Source organism: Garra rufa, chromosome 21, assembly GCF_049309525.1.
Source record: "Garra rufa chromosome 21, GarRuf1.0, whole genome shotgun sequence".
Classification (NCBI taxonomy): Eukaryota; Metazoa; Chordata; class Actinopteri; order Cypriniformes; family Cyprinidae; genus Garra; species Garra rufa.
Genome location: NC_133381.1, coordinates 5,831,721 through 5,850,834, shown reverse-complemented (window position 1 = coordinate 5,850,834; position 19,114 = coordinate 5,831,721). Strand labels below are relative to the sequence as shown.

General features: G+C 34.5%; 3 protein-coding genes across 3 annotated transcripts in view; 1 reads left to right on the top strand and 2 right to left on the bottom strand.

The window, feature by feature from the left end:
• On the top strand, positions 1–1,731 carry LOC141296321 (ankyrin repeat domain-containing protein 66). Its single transcript, XM_073827575.1, has 3 exons — positions 1–203; positions 346–574; positions 730–1,731. Exons 1-3 carry the CDS (start codon positions 65–67, stop codon positions 851–853), a joined length of 492 nt encoding a protein of 163 aa, XP_073683676.1. The 5' UTR covers positions 1–64; the 3' UTR covers positions 854–1,731.
• On the bottom strand, positions 1,554–12,707 carry adgrf3a (adhesion G protein-coupled receptor F3a). The gene is made up of 13 exons (XM_073827528.1): positions 12,599–12,707; positions 12,408–12,517; positions 10,238–10,296; positions 10,033–10,142; positions 7,052–7,270; positions 6,459–6,636; positions 6,122–6,219; positions 5,236–5,420; positions 4,961–5,146; positions 2,848–4,173; positions 2,725–2,766; positions 1,716–1,751; positions 1,554–1,616 (listed from the first exon to the last, which is right to left on the bottom strand). The coding sequence occupies exons 1-13, from the start codon at positions 12,705–12,707 to the stop codon at positions 1,554–1,556; spliced, it is 2,721 nt and encodes a 906-aa protein (XP_073683629.1).
• Positions 12,708–15,297: 2,590 nt separating this feature from the next.
• The window catches only part of slc5a6b (solute carrier family 5 member 6), a 20,052-nt gene continuing 16,235 nt past the window's right edge, over positions 15,298–19,114 (bottom strand). Inside the window, exon 16 of the mRNA XM_073827527.1 lies at positions 15,298–15,318. Within this exon, the coding sequence (XP_073683628.1) occupies positions 15,298–15,318 (21 nt within the window). The remainder of the gene's footprint in view (positions 15,319–19,114) is intronic.

The following is a 19,114-nucleotide window of genomic DNA, read 5'->3' as shown; positions in this document are numbered from 1 at the left end:
AGTAACGTTAAACCGAATTACATTGAGAGTGTCAAACAGTTTTGATGTTAGTGATGAAAACAATATGACAGAGTTACATCAGGCATCAGCTGCTGGAGATTATGATCTAGTGGAAGAAATTGTGAGGAAAAATTCGTGTGATCCTAATCAGAAAGACTTGGACTGGAACAAGAAGACCCCACTGCACTGGGCAGCATCCAAAGGTATCTTATAGTCTAATCTAGGAACCAAAAGTGTTGTTTTAATCAAAATATATAGACTTAATAGTCTATTATAAATAAAAATTCAACAGACTAGTGGTATGAAAGTCTTGTAACTTCATGTTGATGTCTGATCTTGTTTAAGGCCAAACAGAGGTGGTTCGGATACTGATTGAAAATGGAGCCAGGGCTTGTTTGAGGACGGACAATGGATGGACGCCTGCACATTTTGCAGCGGAGTCTGGAAAACTAGCAGTACTGCGACTCCTTCATTCCCTCCATGCACCTGTAGACAAGGAGGATTCCTCTGGCGATAAACCTGTCAGGATTGCTGAAATCTATGGACATGAAGATTGTGTTCGTTTCCTTGAAAAGTATGATGAATCTACTGTTTAGTTTGAGTTCTTTTTGTGAAATAATCAGTTTTTATTGGTTTGACTTTAATCTGTACATCTTTCCTGGCATTTTCTGCTGTTTAGTCAAATAAGTGGCCAGATATTCAATAACATGGAGTTCTCTGTACTTTCAGGGCCGAGGCTGAGAGCAGAAACTACAGGCAAAAGGCAAAGTTAAATGGGCTGCCCTTAGATGACACTGATGAAGAATGGGAACAGGAGAGAAAAGAAGCCAAAAAACAAGTCATTAAAAAGTAGGTTTTATTATGCCAAGAGAGCAAAATACAAACTAATGGATACTAATGGATGCTTATAGGCAATACCTACAATCTTTGCTGTAGATCTAAATGAAATGTTAAATTGAAAAAAATTATTGTTGGAGAATAGTAAAATTACATGCTAAAATTAATATTCATGTACGACTGTCACCAGTTTTGAGTAATACAGTAGGCTATAGAGAGAACTGAACCCCAAATAAACTCATTCACTAAATTATATGCCAAAATTCATGTTCACATATGACTTTTACCAGTTTTGAGTCATACCGAGTAGGCTATATATAGACATACAAGCATAATTATATTTACATGAATATACATAAAACTGAATAAACCATTTTCATAAAAAAAAAATTAAACTCATTCACCCTAAATACATTCATAATATGACTAACATGATTACATCAAAATATATTTATATCCTCTGAGCTACAATATCACAAATTATAGTGTTCTAGAAAACCATTAACATAACATAACATATCTGTTGAATGTGACAGAATTGAATCCCTGAAGTTTTCCCACGAGTTTCATGTCTTCTCTTTCAGTATTTTTAGAAGGCACCGACTAAAACATGCACATGCTGATTTGGGACAAAAACAACATTAGAACAAGATATGTAGACATGAAATAAAATATTCTCAAGTGCTTACCTAACTTACCTTAAATCACTCCAATCTTTATTTCATCATACTTGAAGATGTTGCTTTTAATGAGCTTTCATTTTTAGACTGCACTGATTGCTAATGTAAGAAAATGTGGGAGCTGTGTTATTTCACATTTTTGTGTTTGTAATACATTTCGCATTAGTAAAAGCATACATTTCTCTCGCACATACTAACCTTGAATCTGAAACGCTTCTGAAGTGCATCACGAACCTTTGGAAAAAAAGAGGAACAAATATTGTTATATCGAGCATGACTGATGCTAATGAAAGTGGCTAAAATGTTATATTTTCAGTCTAACTTCCTAACACAATTATGATCAGTCATATTAAAGGATTAGTTCACTTCCAAAAAAAAGAATGTACAGATACTGTCATTTACTCACCCCCTTGTCATCCAAGATGTCTGTGTCTTTCTTTCTTCATTCGTAAAAGAAATTATGGTTTTTGAGGAAAACATTTCAGGAATTTTCTCCATATAGTGGACTTCAATGGTGCCCGTGAGTTTGAACTTCCAAAATGCAGTTTAAAAGCAGCTTCAAAGGGCTCTAAACGATCCCAGCCAAGGAATAATGGTGTTACCTAGTGAAACGATCTGTCATTTTCTTAAATAAATCAATTTTATACACTTTTAAACCACAAATGCTTATCTTGTCTAGCTCTGTGATGCACATGCATACTCTATGCACTCCAGTTCAATACAGTTAGGGTATGTTGAAAAACTCCCATCTCATTTTCTCCTCCAACTGCAAAATCATCCTACATCGCTGCAGAAGTACCAACCAAGTGTTTATAAAGTCAATGTGTAAAGAAGATTAAACGCCCTTAACAATTAAGCAATGTAGGGCGATTTTAAAGTTGGAGGAGAAAATGAGATGGGAGCACAGAGTACACACTACATTGCAGAGCTAGACAAGACAAGAATTTCTGGTTAAAAGTGTATAAATAATCATTTGTTTAAGAAAATGTCCAATCGTTTCACTAGGTAACCCTTATAGACCCTTAGTCCTCGGCTGGGATCGTTAAGAGCTTTTTGAAGCTGCATTTTAGAAGTTCAACTTGTGGGCAGCATTGAAGTCCACTATGTGGAGAAAACATCATTTCTTTTTGACTGAAGAAAGAAAGACATGAACATCTTGGATGACAAGAGGTTGAGTAAATTATCTGATGGGGGTGAGTAATTTTACCTTTTTCTCTCCTAAGCAGTTTGTCAGCAGTATCAAAAAGCCCTGCAATGAAATACAGCGAAATATTTTAACGTACATGCATGAATGTGCACATAAACAAAGTGTTTGATGCTTGACCCTTACCTGCAGTGAATTGAGCAATGTAAATGAGTAGCCCACAATTTGGGCAAAAGGTTTTTGTGTAAGGTCAAGGTGCAGCACCAAAATCCCAAGGAGCCAAGTTATCCCGAGGATAGGGCTTAAGAAGACTATTGTCTTTATCATACTCCTGGCAACGTCCTTGTTGTCCCTCGCCTTTGACTCGGACACAGTTGGAGTGACTATCTTCATAATCACCACAACCAGCGTGAAAAGGTTTACCATCACAATGGTTAAGGCAGGAATCACAAAGGAAAAGATGGAGCCCTTCAGCAGACCATGATATACAAGCCAGCAAGTTTCTTTGTCATAGTATTCACCCTCTTTACCATTCTCGAAAGTAATGAAGGTTGTCATCACACATATGAACGGGCATACGTAACCAACAGTGATAGACAATACCAAAAAAACCTTTTTTCTCAGCTGGTCAAAGACAAATATCATTTGGTGAAGGAGCACGACACTCAAGCACAGCATCCAAAAGAACACGGCGAGGAAAAAAAAGTGTTTGATTAATGCGAGGGTGGAGCACCATTGACTGTTTCGTTCTGCGAATGCCTTTGGATCGGCCGATGCTAAAAATGCACAGTGTGCAAACAGCAAGCATAAACAGATGTTGACTAAGGCTGCATGCCGAAAATTGGAGATGCCTGGCTTTACAACGGCATCCCATACCAAAAACTCAATGATTAAACACAGAACAAGTGAGACGATGGATATTCCTAAGCCAGCGTAGGTCAGTTCCTTTGCGTACAGTAGGGTCTCTGCAGTTTTGGACATCAGTATGGTGAATGCAGAATTGTGTTTACACTTGCACAACTTTTGATTTTGCGCACCACCCCATTCACACCCTTTTGAAGACCACATATTCTGAGTTACATCCCAGAAAACACAATACATTTCATGATTCCGAAGTCTTTTTTCAGCATAATCAAAATTCATCTGAACAGTGATTGAATTATTTTCAGTGGCATTATTTACAGTGGTGACTGACAATATGGTGGTCTCTAACCCATTAGTTTCATTATTCTGTGGTAAAATTTCATGAAGGTTCCGGAATCCAGCGAAAACAACCCTGTTGTCTGGTGTGATGCTGGCATTAAAGGCGCTGCAGTGTGCCCCATTGGAGTTATTACAGAGCGCCAGTTTAACATTTTCGAAATCGTGTAAATTATTCGAGGTCAGATTTGAGTTGCTTATCATTTCCTCAATAGTCTGTAGATATGTTACAGATAAATATGTGTTTTTAGTTTCAGGGTTTTTCCAGGATTTTGTGTCATTCAATGCGTTGCTTATAGCGCTGACAAAGTGCTGAAATGTAAAAACAATCGATTAGCCTTGGAGCAGGCATTTGATTATTTGTAATTAATTAGAGTTCATTTCTGACATGTTTTGAGATATTAATTGCTATTGGAGTCATAATTTGTGGCGTAAACAACATCTAAACAAACAGAAGCTATTTTTTTGTGTTAAATAGAATTTTTAAAAACAGAAATATTTAGTATGATAGTGTCTTGTTGTTTTGATTTTTACTTAATATTACAATCGCTTTGGCTTAATTCTCAAATAAGAATTTTCTTTCTCAAAACAGCAATTGAATTTAGTTTCTTGTTCACACAAGGTCTGAATTTCTTATTCATTTATGCAAATTGCAGGTGTGTTGGCACATTTGAAAGTACAACTATATACTGATTGTCATACTTTACACAACTTAAAAAAATGATCCATTCAATTATTAAAATATCTATTTTCCGTTTACATGCTACAAAAATAAATCTATTGTACAGATTCAAATGTTTATATTATTTTTCTGTGTACTACACACTTTTGACTTTTCCCAGTGAAATCTAAAAGAAAACAGTAAAACAGTAGTGACAATTGCAATTCCAGCTTGGGGAATGTTAGGACTTCTTGAAAAATGAGCCAAAGCGACTGAAGAAAACTGTAGAATACTTTTTTGTTCACATTTCTGTTCACATGCATTGTGCTACTTTATCAAACTATTGCGATAGATATGAAAAAATTTACTGAAGATTTTAAAGAAGAATTAAATGTTACTAGTTCTCAAAACTCATTTACAAAGAGAAAACATACATACGGGCATGATAGTATCATTCCATTGATTTGACTGCTGCTTAGATACATCGTTCATGGCTTTGAAAATAAGTACAGATGCATTAATATTTGCAAATGAGATGTATGTCTTCGCAGTAGTCGACTGCTGTATTTCCTTGAAAAGTTCACCAGCATCATTATTAATAAGGCCAATGCCTTTATTTAATTTCTGTTATTATGAAAGAAAAAAGCAATTAGTACCAAGGGTAAATATGGTCAGCAGTGAGAAATATGTTAAAGAATACCAAATAATGATACCTCTACTTTCTGTTCAATGTCTTGTAGCTCAGCATTCACACAATAAGAAATTATCGGGCCCCAATCTTTTCCAGTGCAGTTTCTCCTTAACGAACCCAAAGGAGTGTTCTGACAAGGCATACGGGCCTCATAATTGCTTTTTGCGATGGACCAGACATCGTCTCCTTTACAGAATTCTGAATTCACTGTGTTAGGGAATGAAACACTACGGATTTGTTATTCTCATCATTTTGTTTTCATAAATACAATTTGAAAAAAGGCATTTGTTTTTAGTAATACACATCTGTTTCACCCATATCCAACAATATGAATTCACTAAAAAATACAATTTGTTTCTCCATTTAATCACTATCATCAAGACGTTTTGGAAGAATATCCTAGCCACTTTTTTTTCTTTTTTTTTTTTGCAAACTGTTGAGTTTTAAAATAACAAAAAAGCCCCACAAAAGTAATTCTAAGTCATACAATAAATAGTCTTCCACTGCAGCTCTCAAATGTTATTTCTGTAGTCATACTTTAGCATTCCAATTCATAGCTTGGATGGAGAGGAAGATTGGCAGTGAGTTATTTGAGCCACTTTTTTGTCCAAAAGAGTGCCCATTTTATTACTTTGATTAAAAGTCATTATTATAACGAAAAAGTATTTTTTTTTCCTTTAAGCAAAAATGAGCTTCCTTATTAAGTTTTGACATGATGCTGAGTAAAATTAAAATTAGTGCACTTAAGCAATGTTATGCAATTCAGTGAAATATATTATAAAATGTATTTTTATAATACATTGCAACATTGAAAAATAAAATCACACTTTTCACCTGTCTAATGCTGTCTGCAACATTAAACGATATAGAAATCATAAAAGGGTTTAATGAAAAACAACAAAACTTACTATAAATTATGGGAATCTCCACTTTCTGAGTTCTTTTTTTGTTTTTATCGGCTCTGTCATTCGTGAATGTACAAATGACATTCACTGTCTCTTGTCCCCTTACACAAATAATGGGTACCTTTACTTTGTAAATTAAAAATGTCCCACGTTGTTCTAGTACTAGAATTCAGTAATAAGAAAATTGGATGTCATCAAGTGTGTAAAAACCATGTAGATATTGCCATCACATTGTTTACACAGGTTATTTTTGCATTGAGAGAGCAAAAATGGTAATGAGTTATGCTTACCTGAGTTTAGGTTTTCTGATGTAGAATCAATTTCCCATGTAACATTGTACGTTTCTTTGTCGTCTGAAATTTTACACTCAATTTCAGTCTCTCTGTTTAGATTTTTATCTCTACAATCAGGAAATTGGGGTGTGCTCATAGCTTGTATTTCTGGCAGAAGTGCTATGTCCAGCTCTGTACTCGCTGTGTGTTCTATGAACCCATCTTTGTACATACATTTAATTGTTCCTATAGATAAAAAAAGAAAAAGATTTTAACACTGAAGAATGATCACCTGTAAAGTCCCCATTAAATCAAAAATTGACTGCATCCTGTTGAATGAAGTCAACAGCTACTACTTGCACAAACGGTCATGGAACGCTTGAGTCGGCAGACCATTAAACGTATCGGACCCATCTTCAGAGAATGATAGATTTTATAGCGATATAGATGAGATTGTGGCTGTCAAATGCGGCTTTAACGAGTTTAACGGCAAGCTGTGATATAAACAAAATGCTATTGGCTATTTTAAAAAGGGGGCGGGACTGCTTGATATGCCCTGTCTTCCTGTTTCCTCTTTTAAGCTGAAATTTGCCAACAAGAGTAAAAAAATACTTTTAAAGGCATGCGATTATCTTAATTGCATATGTGTGCAGAAACATACCTTTCCAGCTTCCTGAAATGTTATACAGTTCAAGAATGTCTGTCGAAGAGGTGGTATTCAAGGTGGCCTCTTTTCCTGTTGTGATCTCTGTTGTTTTATTCTGCATGTCTATTAAGAACCACTTTACCTCATCCCCCAGATTTTGTTGTCGACTACAAGTTATAGTTGTCGAGGAGCCGATATCAACTGGCCCCTGAGGTCCTTCAATATTAATGAGGCCTTTGGAGGAAATAACAAGATGTGATTGCATTATACAAACCCGATTCCAAAAAATTGGGACACTGTACAAATTGTGAATAAAATCATAATGCAATGATGTGGAAGTTTCAAATGTCAATATTTTATTCAGAATAGAATATAGGTAACATATCAAATGTTGAAAGTGAGACATTTTGAAATGTCAGGCCAAATATTGGCTCATTTTGGATTTCATGAGAGCTACACATTCCAAAAAAGTTGGGACAGGTAGCATTAAGAGGTCGGAAAAGTTAAATGTATATATAAGGAACAGCTGGAGGACCAATTTGCAACTTATTAGGTCAATTGGCAACATGATTGGGTGAAAAAAGAGCCTCTCAGAGTGGCAGTGTCTCTCAGAAATCAAGATGGCAGAGGATCACCAATTCCCCCAATGCTGCGGTGAAAAATAGTGGAGCAATATCAGAAAGGAGTTTCTCAGAGAAAAATAGCAAAGAGTTTGAAGTTATCATCATCTACAGTGCATAATTTCATCCAAAGATTCAGAGAATCTGGAACAATCTCTGTGCGTCAGGGTCAAGGCCGGAAGACCATACTGGATGCCCGTGATCTTCAGGCCCTTAGACGACACCGCATCACATACAGGAATGCTACTGTAATGGAAATCACAACATGGGCTCAGGAATACTTCCAGAAAACATTGTCAGTGAACACAATCCACCGTGCCATTCGCCGTTGCCAGCTAAATGTCACGGGTGAGTAAGGGAGGTCTGGGTCCAGATGCAGGTAAGTATTTCTTTTAATAACAAAATAAACAAACAAACAAAAGGCCAACACGGCACAACTAAACATTAACTGAAAGCACAAAAATCATCAAGATCAAGAACACAATCAAAAGCCAGGGAAATCCAGAACACAAAACAAACCAGACTAAAGACAATGCAGACATGAATGCGGAATGAGCAGTGAGGATACTTATAGGCTGTGTCCAAATTCAGGGTCTGCATCCTCCTTAGGATCCTTCCTACCAGGTTGAAGGAGGAGGGGTCCTCCGAAGACCGCAAAACCTGGAAGTAGGTGGCAGTGAATTTGGACAGCCTACACTTCTTTCAGTTCCCTCCCTTCCCCGTTGCTCATATCCTGTCGCCTAGCAACCGTGACAGCGCTAAGCAAGAAGTAAGGTTATCTGTACTGCACAAAACAAAATAACTACTCTTTCATCCCTAAAAGCGTTAAAAACACCTTCAATCACCAACAAGAAATTAGCTGTGTGTAAGGGGATATTCACACAGGCAGTAAGAAAGAAGCTAGTTTATGAAAGTGCTGTTTTTTATCATATATACATACAAATGTAAAAAAAAAAAGCTTAACGCTAAAACCAAAGGCCAAACTAGACAACCGCTGTAAAAACATATTTTTTGAAACGGCAGTTTTTTTTAAACTTCCATCATTACTACCGCTTGCTTCGTCCGCCATTATATGAAAATACTGGAAGCGCTCTGCCGAAAGGAATTGTGGGATAAGTAGGACGGGAAAGGATCCACCAGACCCATCCTTCAAATTCGGGGAAAAGGAGGACGTATTTGTCGGCCGCATTTGAAGGATCCTATGAATTTGGACAGCCTTCGTCGCTGCGCTGTGACGTAACATCCTTCAAATGAGTCCTCCGAAGGATGTAGACCCTGAATTTGGACACAGCCATAGTCCTGATGGTGAACAGATGTGGGTGATCAGTGCTAATGACAAAGACAGGTGAACAATCAAGGGAGTGCAGTGCCAGAACAGCGACCTCAGGTGGCTGAGGGAAAACCCACAGCCCCGATCATGACACTAAAACTATAGGTCAAAAAAGAAGCCATATCTAAACATGATCCAGAAGCGCAGGCGTTTTCTCTGGGCCAAAGCTCATTTAAAATGGACTGTGGCAAAGTGGAAAACTGTTCTGTGGTCAGACGAATCAAAATTTGAAGTTCTTTTTGGAAAACTGGGACGCCATGTCATCCGGACTAAAGAGGACAAGGACAACCCAAGTTGTTATTAGCACTCGGTTCAGAAGCCTGCATCTCTGATGGTATGGGGTTGCATGAGTGCGTGTGGCATGGGCGGCCTACACATCTGGAAAGGCACCATCAATGCTGAAAGGTATATTCAAGTTCTAGAACAACCTATGTTCCCATCCAGATGTCGTCTCCTTCAGGGAAGACCTTGCATTTTCCAACATGACAATGCCAGACCACATACTGCATCAATTACAACATCATGGCTGCGTAGAAGAAGGATCCGGGTACTGATATGGCCAGCCTGCAGTCCAGATTTTTCACCCATAGAAAACATTTGGCACATCAAATATAGGAAGTTGCGACAAAGAAGACCTAAGACAGTTGAGCAACTAGAAGCCTGTATTAAACAAGAATGGGACAACATTCCTATTCCTAAACTTGAGCAGCTTGTCTCCTCAGTCCCCAGACGAGGGGATTCCACACAGTGGTAAACATGGCCTTGTCCCAACTTTTTTGAAGTGTGTTGATGCCATGAAATTTAAAATCAACTTATTTTTCCCTTAAAATGATACATTTTCTCAGTTTAAACATTTGATATGTCATCTGTGTAGTATTCTGAATAAAATATTGAAATTTGAAACTTCCGCATCATTGCTTTATGTTTTTATTCACAATTTGCACAGTGTCCCATTTTTTTGGAATCGGATTTGTACACTATAAGTGTGGAGTATTTTAAATAATAAAAAAGCTAAAGAAATAGTTCACAATAAGTAAATAAGTTACCTGTTGTTACCAGTTTAGAATTACCCAGGCTTACGGCTACATCCTTCAACTGTGTAAGCTCAACTGGACCCATTATTTGTACCGTATAATCTACAATTATACTGCCAGTCCTTTAAATCAAATAGGAAATTTTACAACATTTTCTGTCATTTATTCATGATTTATGTGTGTAGAAAGAACTACAGTAGCTTGTTGTCATAATTACCTGTAACTGTTGATAATCAGAGAATCAAAATATTTCAATTTGCTGTAATTTCCTGCAAGCTAAAAAAAATTAAAACATGCCAGTGAGGTATATTTACAAACAGTGCAAGTATTACTGGAATTAATAAAGCTGATAGTTTTTAAGCATTGCAGGAGGACAATATGGTGCCTGGATATTTTACAGTTGAAATACTGCACTTCCTTTTTGCCTACAGGAGGTTCCTATTATGCTCTTTTACAAAGTCTTTTTTTGTTTTGGGGGTGTACTAGAACTCTTTATTTTTCATATAATTTACATTATTATAATAGCTTTTTTTCCAGGCTTCCACAAATGGCTCAATTAGTTCAGGGTTTGCTGACGGTCCGCCTTCCGAAAAAACGAAATGTGTTGTGATTGGTTAGCAGTCCCGCTGCGTTGCCATTGCGGTTTCAGTCCTGCCACGCACTTTCCCAAAGCAGCGAATCCTGTGTACAACTGCGCAAGCTAGATTCTTACCTGTTAAATATGAATATTTTTCTTACAAAAAGACATCGGATCACTAAAGGATTCTTTTACTGAGCCCCCCGGAGCCATGTGAAGCACTTTTTATTATTGATCAACTTGTACTGATGGAGAGAAACACTTGTCTATGCCATTCAGTCTATGCCGTTCTAAAGCTTGGGGGTACCAGGATTATTTTTTAATATAACTCCGATTGCATTTGTCTGAAAGAAGGAAGTCATATACACCTACACTCTTAAAAATAAAGGTGCTTTATGATGCCATAGAAAATCCTTTTGTGTCTAAATGGTTCCATATAGAACCTTTAACATCTGAAGAACCTTTCTGTTTCACAAAAAGGTTCTTTGTGCGAAAAAAGGTTATTATAAAAAGGTTAGATTATAAAAAGGTAAGAAAGAGATGGTTCTTTAAAGAACCTTTGACTGAATGGTTCTTTGTGGAGTCAAAAATGGTTCTTTTATGGCATCACCCTGAAGAACTCTTTAAAGCACCTTTATTTTTAAGAGTGTGAGTGAGTAAATAATATGCTACAATAGTTTTGGTCCTATCGTCGGTCTGCGAGATCGTCGATACATATTATTATTGTTATTATGCTAATTCATTAAATTTTTTTACATGCCAGAAACCAGCTCCAGCATAAGGCTAGTGAAGCTATCTACACTGTATAAATATCTTACCACACACCACACTAGTCACCACACCACTCTAGTCAACGCTTGTGTTTACATCAGCCCCGGCTCCGCATGTGTTTTGACCCTCTATAACGCACGTCAACGCCGCAGCTCTAGCACGGCTACCAGAGCAGTTCGTGGACACTTTAGTCAATGCTCGCGTTTATACAAGCCACCCTACGGCTCGCTGAAACATACCAGAAGCGGCTGTCAGGTGAATCCCACACCTCGTCCCTCCCCTATGCCAAAGATTCTAATTTCCGACGGGATTTACATTGTGACATCTTAGCACCTGGAAATCAAACGCTGTTGTCCAAAGGAGCCGTTCGTTGTAGTTCTAGAAAAGATTTTTTGAAAACTAAATATCTCCCTTTGGAGTAGACTTTGACGTTTTTTATGCCCAAACATACACACCACACACTGGCTAAAATTCAAAAAGTGAAAAAGCATAATAGGACCCCTTTAATTCGAAACTGTCCTTTCAATAAACAATGGCTAGTAGAGGGACTAAACACAATGATGAACTAATCAAACAATGTAAACATAAAACACCACAATGAAAAAATATATATAATGAAAAAGAATGTAAAACAATAAGCCTTAATACAATGTGATGAGTTATGTAAATGTACAGTAATCATTTTTTCACCTTGTACACTCTTAAAAATAAAGGTGCTTTAAAGAGTTCTTCACGGTGATGCCATAGAGAAGAACCATTTTTGATTCCACAAAGAACCATTCAGTCCAGGGATCTTTAAAGAACCATCTCTTTCTTACCTTTTTATAATCTGAAGAACTTTTTTTTACCACAAGGAACCTCTTGTAAAACAGAAAGGTTCTTCAGATGTGAAAGGTTCTTTATGGAACCATTTAGACAAAAAGGTTCTTCTATGGCATCTTGAAGCACCTTTATTTTTAAGAGTGTATGTTAATAAAATAAATTTAGGAACTTTTTTTAAAAAAAATGCACCATTGTGTTGATTTACAGCAGAACATACCAGATTAGTAAATTCCTCATTCTTCTTCTTGTAGAGAGTAGAATCTTTTTTGCTTGGATCACATAATAGTGAACAATCATCATTAAATGTAGTAAATCCATTGATGCTAACTGGAAAAAAATAAGCAGCGTTCAATGAGTTCTTTCTTTCTTTCAAGAAATTCTGTGCCAATATTAAACAATACTCTATACCTCTTGATTCAGGCAGACACACAGCAGTGCCATCATCTTTTTGTATGCAGTTGTTATTGCAGCAGTCATATGTTTTGCACATATCCTCACTCCATGTGTATCCCAACATGCATGAACAATTCTTACCCATCTCATTGAATGTGCAATCTGCAAACAAGCACAATATGCAGTACATTTTTCTCTGTCCCCATCATAAATTGGATAAATAATAATACCTTAACAAGTAAATTGATTTAGAAACATTAAGAAAGTTCCTTAGTATCATCTTCCTCCAGGAACTGGCCATTTTATTATTATTATATTTTTTTCAGCGTTTGTTTACCTGTTGTGTTCTTGATGTCTGTTACAATTGCATTTGTCAAGTCTATGGGTGTCAGATGTTTAGAAACATTGTCATACAGTGATGACTCAATTTCAAGCTCTAACCAGTACACCTGTGTGTGATTCTCTGAAATGTAGAATTGTCACAGTATTCAGTCTAACATGTTGATGATTAATGAAAAAAATACATGTTATTGATTTCATAGATTATTACTGATAATGATAAAGAAAAAAATCTATATATACTTCCTCCTGCCACAGCAACCTATCAAACAAAAGTGTTAGTTAGTGCAAAATATAAATAATAAATCATGTATATACCTGAAGATTTTTTATAATGATCAAATATTATCCCACCTTGAAAAACAATCCCAGAAAAAGGAGAATGACGCCTTTAGATGTCATTTTTGCGCCATACATTTCTGTGGATGGAACAGAGCGTAGTCATGAATATGTACCATCAGTGACATCAATAATAAAACACATCTACATGTATACGCTTAGTCAATGAAGAAAGTTATTCATTGTAAAGAGTTATTAAACACGAGAAATTCATAATTTCAACAACAATTCTAACTTTCTTTTTCAAGTTAGTGCATGCTAACAGGGAGGAATATAAGTATTTAAAGAAAACATAATGCAGAATAATTGTTTGTTTTTTCTTTCTGGTCAACAAGGTCGCATTTATTTGGTCAGAAATACAGTAAAAACAGTGATATTGTTAAATAATTTTTCATTTGAAAATATTTTAAAATGTAATTTATTTTTGTGATGTAAAGTGAAATTTTCAGCATCATTACTCCAGCGTCTTCAGTGTCACATGATCCTTCAGGAACCATTCTAATATGCTGATTTGATGCTCAAGAAACATTTCTGATTATTATCAATGCTGACCATAACTATAAAAGCCAGTTTTCACCAATGTATATAAAAAAATATATATAATAATAATAATTGTGACTTTTTATCTCACAAATCTGACGTTTTTTCTTAGAATTGCACCATAAACACGCCATTCTGATGTTTTTTTCCTCAGAACTGTGAGATATAAACTCACAATTGTGTTATAAAGTCAAAATTTCTAAATATAAAGTCATAATTGCGGATATAGACTTAGTTGCAGGAAATAAAGTCAGAATTGCGAGATATAAACTCACAATTGTGAGAATCTCAATTCTTAGATTTTTTTTTCATAGAAAACAGTTGTGCTGCTTCTTATTTTAATGGAAAGAGTCATACACTCTTCGGTTCCTGCTAAATAAAAGTTTTAATTTCCTTTCAATTTCTCTCTCTTTTTTTTATCACATTAAAGATATTCGTAATTTTACAATAGATTTCCATTTCAAATAAATCCAATCCATTAAACTTTCTTTTTTTTATTATTGACTAAGCAGCAGATCAGCATATTAGATGATTTCTGAAGGATCATGTGACGTGATGCTAAAAATTCAGCTTTGCATAACAGGAATACATTATATTTTAAAATACATTCAGTTATTAGTAATAAGTAATAACATATCACAATATTACTGTCTGCGCTGTATTTTTGATCAAATAAGAGTTCTGAGGAGAAAAAAATACTGGTATGTTTACAGAATTGAGTTTATATCTCACAATTCTGACTTGATAACTTGCAATTGCAAGTTTATAGCACACAATTTTGACTTCATTTCTCAGAATTACAAGTTTATTTCTGACTTCTGACTTCAGATCTCACAATCGTGAGTTTATATCTCACAATTCTGAGAAAAAAAGACGGAATTGTAAGATAACAAGCCACAAAGACTTTTTTTTTTCGGTGGCGGAAACTGGCTTCCATAGAAAACAGTTGTGCTGCTTCATGTTTTTATGGAAAGAGTCATACACTACCATTCAAAAGTTTAGGGTAAGGAAAAAAATTGTTTGCAGCTAAATAGAAGTTTTAATTTCCATTTCAATTTCTTTCTGACTGGTTTAATTACATTAAAGATATTCATAATTTTACAATAGATTTTTTTTTTTTTTTTAAATAGATCCAAATGAATTAAACATTCAATTCATTAAAGAAGCTTAAAAAATTTTCATGGTTTCAACATTTTCAGCACTGATAATAATAAGAACCATTATTCATTTTTGGCCACCAATAATAATAATTAAGCAGAAAATCAGCATATTAAATGATTTCTGAAGGATCATGTGACATGATGCTAAAAATTCAGTTTTGCATAACAGGAATACATTATATTTTAAAATACATTCAGTTATTAGTAATAATATTTCACAATATTACTGTTTGCACTGTATTTTTGATCAAATAAATGCTTACGAACAGCATAAGAGACCATTTTTGACCGCTACTAAACAATAGCCCAAACAAATGTCATTGCTAAAAAAAACAGTCACGCCCTGATAAATGGAGCCTATATGAGGAACACAAACTAGAATCCATTAAACATGTCAACGTACCTCCTTTCGTGGATTCAGGGCACAATTTTATTGTAGTGATCACTTTCATAAGAAGCTTCAAGCGGCCGTACAGACCATGTGAGAGGATGGAATGATAACCTGCTCAAAGAATATTTTCAATAACTCTCCTGATTTGCATTATTCGGGTCACATGACTCAGAATATAACCCACTATACAATAGCCACAGTTCCACTTAAAAATATTATAGTTTTATAATTATAATTTTCATACATTCTTCTCATATATCCAGTAAATAGGTGTAAGATTTACTTTATAACAATTTTCACCAGAAACTGCTAGTAGATTTCACACGATTGTAAAAGAAACACCAAGTAACACATTGAGATAAACATTAAAATCTGAAATACTGATATTTTATTTTATTTTAAAACTTCGTAAATGTGTTATAGAAGTAAAAGTACTGAAGTAACATCATATATATATATATAAATATATATATATATATATATATATATATATATATATATATTTATTTATATTCATTTATTTGATCAAACAAACAGTGCAAACAGTAATTGTGAAATATTGTGAAATATTAATACTAATAACTGATTTTAGATACACCGTCTGGAGCAAAAAAAAAATTGAAAATTTAATTTATTCTTGTGACGCAAAGCTGAATTTTAGCATCATTACTCCAGTCTTTGGTGTCACATGAATCTTCAGAAATCATCTAATATGCTAATTTGCTGCTTAATTATTAATAATTACTATTTGTGGCCAAAAATGAATAATGGTTCTTATTATTAGTGTTGAAAATGTTAAAACCATAAAACCTTTTTTAAGCTTCTTCGATGAATAGAAAGTTTAATGCATTGGATTTATTTGAAATGGAAATCTATATTAACATTATGAACATCTTTAATTAAATTAAAAAAGAGAGAGAAAACTTTTATTTAGCAGGAAACACTAAACTTTTGAATGGTAGTCTATGACTCTTTCCATAAAAATATGAAGCAGCACAACTGTTTTCTATGGAAACCTGTTTCCAATAAAATAAAATAAAAAGCTATTGTGAGGTTATCGCACAATTCTGACTTCTTTTTCTCAAGCACCATCATAGATGTTTTGGTCATTTGCGTCATCTGGTTTGTTAGGATGTAAATTTGTATTAAGCAAAGACACTTTTCTGTGCCGTGAAGCCCAACAATTGACTGCTTATCTTGTGTCTCCAAAGCAACCTTCTTCATTTGCATTTATTTTGCTTAAAAGCAACATGTTCATGTTGTAAACCTTATCGAACTAGTCAAACTTTATTACAGGTTTTGTTTTATAACCTTATTTGCTTCAATTCTTGGGCTATATTGAGGAAATAAAAGGGTACATATAACTAATATTTTATTCTCATGATACTACAAGGCCATGGAAAAAATACCAGCTTCATTCAAATTTCATAGGTGCAATTTAATGTCTAGAAAACTTATTTCAAACATTGTTTGTTGTTGTTTGAAAGAAAAAAAAAACTATAAAATGCATGGTCAAATAAAAAAATGCATTGAACACCACATAATTTTAAAGAATAACCATCCCCCAGATGCTACTTTGAATATCAGTAAAATCCAGTTGTTTGGGGAAACAAACCTCAAGGAAACAGACGTTGTCAACAGCAGGCTCATTCATTTACACTCTATAAACAAAAGTACGAACAGTTGCCGGTCACGAAAAGTACTCAAAATAGCACAAATGTATTTGCATTTTACTTTGCATGATTTTACCGAAATGCCTCCTACTTTACTCACCTGTGCATTTCTCTGACATTTTATGCTCAGTTTATAACATCGTATTATATGCCAAAACCCTTTTGAGTCCCCAAAGTTAACATTTAAATCATTTAAAAAAATGTTCATGGCTTTCCAATAGATGATGGTCACATGGAATGCAAATGAACTAAATATTTCATATTTTTTAGTATTTCAAGTGTTTTTATGATTTATCTTTTCATCAATATATGAACTCCCTGATAACTGACTGAAAAAATACTCACCCTAATGCCCCCCGAGATGTAGATTTTTGGAAAAATGCAGCATTTCATCACTTGCTCACTAATGGATCCTTTGTAGTGAATGGGTGCCGTCAGAATAAAGTCCAAAAATATCACAAATAATCTAAATGTAATCAACAGTGGAAGTTTTATTATGGATTCTGGACTTCTGTATTTCAGCCACAATTGTTTGATATTAAAAATGTCTTGATGGATTTGTGTACAAGCACACATCTTTTTGCTTCATAAGATGTTAATTGAGTGTGTGGATTACTTTGATGTGGGGGATGGTTATTTTTGAACATTCTGTGGTGTTCAATGCATTTTTTATATCAAACCATTGCAGCTAAAATACAGAAGTTCAGAACACTTCCTTGATTACATTTAGATTATTCTGATATTATTGGACTTTATTCTGACGGCACCCATTCACTACAAAGGATCCATTAATGAGCAAGTGATGAAATGCTATATTTCTCTAAATCTGTTGTGATGAAGTAACAAATAAACTAAATCTTTTTAAATTGTTCTTCAAAGATGGATTTACTGTAAGTTTGCTCATGCAAACATAGCATTATCACAAACGGACATCTATTTTACAATGCAAATCTATCAGAGAGTCATGAAACATCACAGTATCACATGTTTTGACTATGTTGTCATTTTTTTAAGTAGTGAATAAAATTCTACTTCTCTGCTTCAAAATGTCACATTTATTTCACTGATACTTGCCGTGTTGTGACATGAGTCAAAATTGTTTGTGTTCATTTTTATTATTATATACTCTTAAAAATAAAGGTGCTTCACAATGCCATTGAAGAACCCTTTTTTTTAAGAGTGTAGTTTAGAATACATAATAAAGCAAATTATATACATTTTTTGAACTGTATCTCTGGTTGCTCTAAGTCCAAACAGTCCATCCTCTAGTCAGAATGATATTCTGCTCACTATATATAGATAAACAGTCCTCTTTATTGGAACAGAAAGTTCTGCTCAAAGCTTCATTTAGCAGGAAGTTCCTGCAGGCTTTACTGTAATGCCATTTACTGACTCTTTGGACCGTTGACTCACCACATTTCAGTTAAAGAACTGACATTTAGCCAACAAATAGCACTCTGAAATGTCAGCATGACATTTGTCTGTTTATAAAGTTGCATTTAAGGCATCTCTGCTGAGCATCTGACCATGAATACCTAAAAAAATCTTGACCGATTTGCTTTAATAAAGCACAGTAGTAGCCTGCTATTTTCACTTCCAGCTGTCTCTCTTGAAAATGTTTGTAGAGCTTCCACCTGTGAAGCAATTTTTGGTATATTTTTTATCATTTTAACTGAAGTGATGTAGACATTAGGGGCCTTTGTAGATTTTGTGCATTGCCGACATCTGCTGGACAAGTGTAGGAATAACAAAAATAAAATGCCTCTTTAATTTAGACTTTGAAGGTATGCATTATTATAAATGCATATATAATGCATATGTAGCATAAATAAATAAAAAGAATATCATATATATATATATATATATATATATATATAACAATATACAATTTTTATTTGTTATATTTTATATTATTCTTTATTTTTTAAGTCTGTTTTGCTCACCAACCCCGCACTTATTTGATCCAAAATACAGCAAAAATAGTAATATTGTGAAATATTTTTACTATTTAAAATAACTGCTTTCTATTTGAATATATATTTTAAATTGTAATTTATTCCTATGATTAAAGCAGAATTTTTAGCATCAT

Coding starts and splice junctions, on each gene's coding strand:
- LOC141296321 (XM_073827575.1), top strand. CDS start 65: ATGACAGAGTTACATCAGGCATCAGCTGCTGGAGATTATGATCTAGTG. Junction 204..345: donor GCACTGGGCAGCATCCAAAG/GTATCTTATAGT, acceptor ATCTTGTTTAAG/GCCAAACAGAGGTGGTTCGG. Junction 575..729: donor TGTGTTCGTTTCCTTGAAAA/GTATGATGAATC, acceptor CTGTACTTTCAG/GGCCGAGGCTGAGAGCAGAA.
- adgrf3a (XM_073827528.1), bottom strand. CDS start 12,707: ATGTTGGGATACACATGGAGTGAGGATATGTGCAAAACATATGACTGC. Junction 12,518..12,598: donor GTGTCTGCCTGAATCAAGAG/GTATAGAGTATT, acceptor ATTTTTTTCCAG/TTAGCATCAATGGATTTACT. Junction 2,767..2,847: donor CATTGCTCAATTCACTGCAG/GTAAGGGTCAAG, acceptor ATTTCATTGCAG/GGCTTTTTGATACTGCTGAC.